This window comes from Myodes glareolus, chromosome 20 (assembly GCF_982192425.1).
Source record: "Myodes glareolus chromosome 20, mMyoGla1.1, whole genome shotgun sequence".
Taxonomy (NCBI): Eukaryota; Metazoa; Chordata; class Mammalia; order Rodentia; family Cricetidae; genus Myodes; species Myodes glareolus.
The window spans coordinates 9,384,147-9,390,269 of record NC_142045.1 but is presented as its reverse complement, the minus strand read 5'-3'; the positions used below and the strand labels follow the sequence as shown (position 1 = coordinate 9,390,269).

Genomic DNA, 6,123 nt, shown 5'->3' with positions numbered 1-6,123 from the left:
TTCAACACTTTCATGAAGATTTTCTGCCCTTTGATAAGAAAAGCATCCTGGATCCTGTCACAGACACATGCATCGCACGTGGACCCACTGCAGGCTCTGCTGACAAATCCCTAAGAACAAACCCGTTTAGGTCTCAGCACCAAGCACTTCATGCTTAAGAGCAACCAGTTCAAGTATCAGGGGCTCCGGGACAGCCTAGAAGAGTATGTGAATTGCCACATGGTGTCCCCAGACACTCCAGAGGTAGGTGTTGTATTCATGTAAACTCTCATGCAGAATCCAACTGCTGAAGTAGAGACTCCAGTGCTCAATGCTCCCCTCCAACCCCAGCTCCTTTCCTGACAGGGTGCATTTGGATTCAGTGGTGCAAGGCTTCAATTCATGTGACAACTTGGACTCTGTCTTCACTTTTGCTTTATTCGTCCTAGTTCAGAAAGAGTCGTTCTAGAAGGATCCTGAGTTCAGCTTCCCTTCTTCAGTTCAGAACTCTGGCCACGAGTCCTGGCAAAGCTCTTTGGGAGTGGGGATCCCCTTCGGAATGAAAGACAAGTCTCAGCCAGGGAGAGCCAGAAGAGGAGTGGCTGTCCTCTCCTACTTTGCTCTCTCAGTTTTTGCAGCACCCTTCAGCAGCCCTCAGGCTCCTTATTTGGGGTTAGGGGCGTCCAGGGGAAAGAAAGCCAGGGCCGCCTGGCGGCATTCCTCGCCACAGTGTGGGCTCAGTCTGCCGCGGGCCCCGCAGCACCCCCTGTCTGCGCCAGCACCTGTTGGCCCGCCAGCTGGCGGCCCGCGCCCCCCGCGCCCCCCGCGCCCGCCCGTCCGCCCGCCCCGCTCCCCGCGCGCCGCCCGCTGGGGGAAGGTGGAGACGGGGAGGGGACAAACGCGGTCGTCCCGGCCCGCCAGGCCTGCCCAGCGCAGTCAGTGCAAAGCGGCCACCGCTCCCCAGCCGCGCGTCCAACCTTGCTGCAGCTCAGGCACCCGAGCGCGCGGGACTCCGAGCAGCCTTGGGTCTCCCGGCTTCCTGCAGAGCGTACACCGTACCCGGGAGGAATTCGGTGGCCGCCCGACCGCAGCTAGGTGGCGGCTCCGCGGTGGATTGGGGCCAACCCCGAGTAGCCCCCGCGGCCTCCCTGCCCGCCCAGGACCCGCGCGGCGCTCGCCGGGCACGGTCCCCTCCCCCCAGGTGGGGGTGGGGCGCCGCCGGCCGCCCCGCTCCGCAGCTTTGTCATTGATCCCAAGGTGCTCGCCTCGCTGCCGACCTGGCTTCCAGACTGGCTCGGCGGGACCTTGAGTCCTCGCCTGCGTCCTGCCCCCCAAACTGACAGGTGCTCCCTGCGAGTCGCCACGACTCCTCGCCGCTCCCCCGCGTCCCCACCCCCTCTTTCCTCCCTCGCCTACCCCCCACCCCCGGCACTTCGGCACAGCTCAGGATTTGTTTAAACCTTGGGAAACTGGTTCAGGTCCAGGTTTTGCTTTGATCCTTTTCAAAAACTGGAGACACAGAAGAGGGCTCTAGGAAAAAGTTTTGGATGGGATTATGTGGAAACTACCCTGCGATTCTCCGCTGCCAGAGCCGGCCAGGCGCTTCCACTGCAGCGCAGCCTTACCCAGGCTGGGCTGAGCCTCGGACTCGCCGCTTCCCCAGTGCCCGCCGCGAGTGAGCCCTCGCCCCAGTCAGCCAAATGCTCCTCCTCGGCCTTCTCCTGCTGACATCTGCCCTGGCCGGCCAGAGAACCGGGACTCGGGCTGAGTCCAACCTGAGCAGCAAGTTGCAGCTCTCCAGCGACAAGGAGCAGAACGGTGAGTCTCGCCCCCTCCTCCCGCTTCCCGCTTCTCTCCGTGCGTTCTGGTTGGCATTGTGCGGTGGCGTGTGGGGTCCTTCCTTCAACCCTGGAGCTGATGGTCGCGCCTCTGGCGCTGCAGATGGAGTTCTGTGAATCCGCGTGCACTTTAGGGGGGTGGTGGGGAAACGGAGTTTGCAACTTCCAAAACTCACTGGGCAGCGCGAGTCGGAGTGCTCCACAACCTCAGCGTGGAGAGGACACGGGGCTGTGGGAAGGCTTGGAAAAGACATTGCTGGGTGGCATATAGCCAGAGACACAAGTAAAAGAACACCTTTAAGAAGAAAATGAATGAGTTGTGGCAAGTTTGAAATTGCACAGGTACCCGGGGGGTGTGGGTAGAGTGGGTTCAGGAAAGGCATCAGTGTCCTTAATTAAAACATTGTATATGGGAAGGCAGGCACCAATTAAGAATTAGGTGAGAAGATAAAGGTCGAGAGGCCACTTAAACATTTTCAAGGCAATCAGAGATGGTTTTTCTCTTGAACTTTTTTTTTTTAAAAGTGCCTTTGTGCCCAGAAGTCCTCACCTATTGGTGGTGTGTTTTTTGTGTGTATTCGTGAATGACTATTTTGTGTGTGTTGGAAACGACTTAATCCGGCATAGGAAATGAGAATTACTTTCAGCTTTCAAGTGTACCTGAAATGTTTAGAAAACGTTCAGATGCAAGTTCCCCTGGGCTGGGATTGCACAGAACTGGAGAAAGGCTCCTTTCATAAGGCCAGGGAAGCTTCGGGTGTGTAATTTGCTTAGCCTCTGAACCCCATATGATTTACATCATGCCATTTCTGAAGTCTTTTGCTCTTGATCTGCCATTATGAAGTAATTCTTGAGACTCTTTTATAAATAGAAATTTTATACTACACACAAAACCACAATGTTAATGTAGGCTGCCTGAAACTGGAGTATTAAACACCCTGTGTACAAGTGCTGCTATTTGGAAAGAAATGGACATGTTTTTCTTCTTTGTCATCTGTTTACAATGCAACCTCACTAACCAGGTAAGATGTCTGGGAACAACGTTTGGAGATTGAGAATCGAGTGCAAGCATTGTCTAACTGGTAGTGACATTTTCTCTATATAGGGGATGCTTCAAGGCTCCACATCTGGATTTCAGTTCTGTAAAGTGTTCATCTTTTTTTTAAAAAAGTCCAAAAATGCATAAGCCCTCTTCATTATTCCAGGCTGTGCCAGGATACAGTACAGTATCACATTTATCGCTGCGTCTGCTCCTTACCCCTAGCTAATGTGATGGCATGTGGCATCTACAGGCTCCTGAACCTGATCAAAGGTCTGTCTAGCGATCTGTCTATAATCATATGGCCTGCAGAGGGCTGAGGGGTCAAAGGAGCCACAGTGCCAGCTAACCTAGGCAGGAAGCAGATCCGACCAACCTTTGTCCTGCATCATGCAAACTAAATGTCCAGTTCAAAGTAGCGCTTCTTACTCGATCACCTTCTTCATGACACCGGCGCGCTGTGGTCTTCTCCCTGTCCCTGGTCCCTCATCTCTTACTGCCGTGTCCTAGCATCTCCCAGACTCCTCAGGACCTGTGCATGGCCTTGCTCTTTCCTTGTGGTCCTTTCTTGTGACCCGCATGTTATCAGCACTTGGCAGTGAGGGCCCTGGAACTTTCAGCTGCCTACAGCCGCTGGGTCGCTCCACATCCCCAGGAGAGGTGAGTTCAGTAAGCCAGGCCACACACATTCTGGTGCCATCTGAGGCTGGCTCTTTCTCATTCCTAAGATGTATGATCCTAAAAATAGCTCAGTCGTTTCCTAATCTGTGGGCAGAGGATATGGCTATGTTTAGCTCTTGGAGTGTTGGCAGCAGGAAGTAGACAGCAGAGGAACTCACCTTATCCTTTCCAGCCTAAGAAGAGGTGGGCCTGGCCGGCACTAGGGGGCAGTATAGAGCTATAGTTCTGCACATGCTCAGGCTGCGTTTTCCACTTCCTCAGGGTTTCAGGATTTGAAGCTAACAGGTGGGTGTGAGAGAAGATCCCTCTGGAATGTGTCCAGATTTCCTGGAATAACCACTTCTCCTTCCTTCTCTTTGGCTTTCAAAATTGCCACTTCCTTATTTGGGTCATTGTTCAGCCTCAACTTGGGATGTGTTTGGGTTTTGATTGCCCTGTTGTTGTTTGTGCTGATGATTGTTGCGCCCTGAAGGTGTGAACCCTCCTGATAAATCCTCCTAGAGAAGCCAGGGGTCCACTTGATGTGCTGTATGCAAAGGCCCAAGGCACTGTTCAAATTGATCTTGCTTTGTGATAATAGGAGCTTGGCTCTATTTTCAAGGGCCCCTCCCAATGTGTTTATATTCCTAGGCCTTAATTGCAGTATTACTTTTGAGGTCGTCAGTGGGAACTGGATGCTACGTGAGCAGAGCTGGATATTCACACTTAGACTGGAGCGTGTGGGCGTGACTGAAACTTAGGGACTGGCATCATTTATCCAGTTACTAGTTACTTGTTTGCTTGTCTTCTATTGTAAGATTATTATTCTTTCTATTTGAATAAAAAATACTTTTATCTACCTCCCTCTCACTGTTAGTGATGGAGCCCAGGCCTCACACATGAGAGGGAAGATCTATACCACTGAACATTACCCCCAGCTCTTCATCCCTGAAGGTTTATTTCATACCCCGAAGGCTCCAGTATGAAGCAGTGCTTTTTCAATTTTCCTCAAGGAAATGAATTGGAAAATACCATTAACCCACTTGGAGGGCTTCTGGCTGCTAAACTTGATATGACATAAGTATTTGGGATGAGAATGCCTCCTACCGTGAGATGCCAAAGTTCTCCCTGAGAGTCTCTGCATTGCAGCAGGAGGAATCACCTATATGTTCAGAAGCAGCAAGAAGAAAGCCTTACTTTGTGCGCTGAACGTAGTCCAAATAGATGGTTATCCCAAGGCTGTCGCTGGTGTCAGGCTTCCTGTGAATTGTGTCAAGTGATTTTAATTGACGCATAATCTGAAATTGCTTTTCACTCTCCTCATTCTCTCTAACCACTTTGAATTTTGACTGACAGTTTGCTTCTCTTGAGGTTCACTTGGAAGCATCAGTAGTTGCATATGCTATTTCTATAGGAGTCTTCATCGTTCTTGGGGCAACTGAGCTAGGGCAGAATGGTCCACTAGGAATGGTTTTGGTCCCCCGTTGAGTGCTAGATCTTTCTTCCTACTGCTGCCACACACCTGTACCCTAATCAACCTGTGTCCACCTCTTACCCCTTTAGGTGTAGCTCTACTGTGCACAAACCCACCAGAGTCTTTAAGGGATGCAACGGGACACAGGATCTGAGTGAGGGCTACAAGAACTTCCCTGCAAGTTAGAGTGTGTGACCTTTGTAACATTTATTTTTGTTATTTAGGAGCTTTAAGAAGAAACTTCCTCCTATGGTTTTGCTCTGTATGAGAGCCGAGGCAGCTGACTAGGGAAAGAACTCTTATGTAACGATGAGTCCTGGCCTTTCCCTGCAGTAGGTGGGTTTTGGAAGTCCTGTGCCAACAGTCATGGTTTGTGCTGATTCAGATTTAATGTACGTTAGATTTAGAAGGCGTTCGGGACGTATTCAGGTCCTGGAGATGCTCTGCAGATGCGCAGGGTATTTGTTAATGCTTGGTAAACAGATGCAGGGATCGGAACTAGGCTTTTCTCTCCAGTCGCAGCCTGAGTGGTACAGCTCTCTCACCCAGCTGAGCCTTAGCTGTCTTGGTGTATTTGCCTTCCTGAAAGCCCCTTCTCGCCTGTGTGATGGCCACTTCTACCTTGGTGATTGTAACATTCCTAGTGTTAAGAGTCTCAGCTCTATCTATAAATTTCCATCTCTTGTATTTAAAAATCCTAATGATAATCTGATAGAGGTTACTTTATGTAAAACATCTGCAAATCCAGTATTTCCAGCACATCTAGAGTAATCCCCATTGGCTTTGTTCTGTGTCAAAATACCATGTCATAATCAAAGTTTCTTCATTAGATTATTCTAATTTTAATGTGATGGATCATTTATTTGTAACTATTGACTGTAGTCTAAAGGCAAAGAGGGGGTGTGGTTTCTTTTGGGGTACACCTCACCGGCAGGTTTTTGGCTTTACTTTTAAGAGTTGCATGTAGAAGATGAATGGAGGCAGTCATGGGAGGTCCAGTGCTTTGGTTGACTGTCCCTGCTTCCCCGGCAAGTACTGACCACTGTTCCTTTGCTTTAGCTGTCCCTTCCTGTCATGGATATTAGACATACCGTCTCCCAGGACAGGTTTTTCTGACCTTTCAATCCAACCAT

At 50.5% G+C, this 6,123-nt stretch overlaps 1 protein-coding gene across 1 annotated transcript in view; it reads left to right on the top strand.

Moving 5' to 3' along the window:
* The first annotated feature begins 913 nt into the window (after nucleotides 1–913).
* Nucleotides 914–6,123, top strand: part of Pdgfc (platelet derived growth factor C) — a 158,821-nt gene continuing 153,611 nt past the window's right edge. Inside the window, exon 1 of the mRNA XM_048424738.3 lies at nucleotides 914–1,797. Coding sequence (XP_048280695.1) covers nucleotides 1,680–1,797 — 118 coding nt within the window. The 5' untranslated portion in view covers nucleotides 914–1,679. The remainder of the gene's footprint in view (nucleotides 1,798–6,123) is intronic.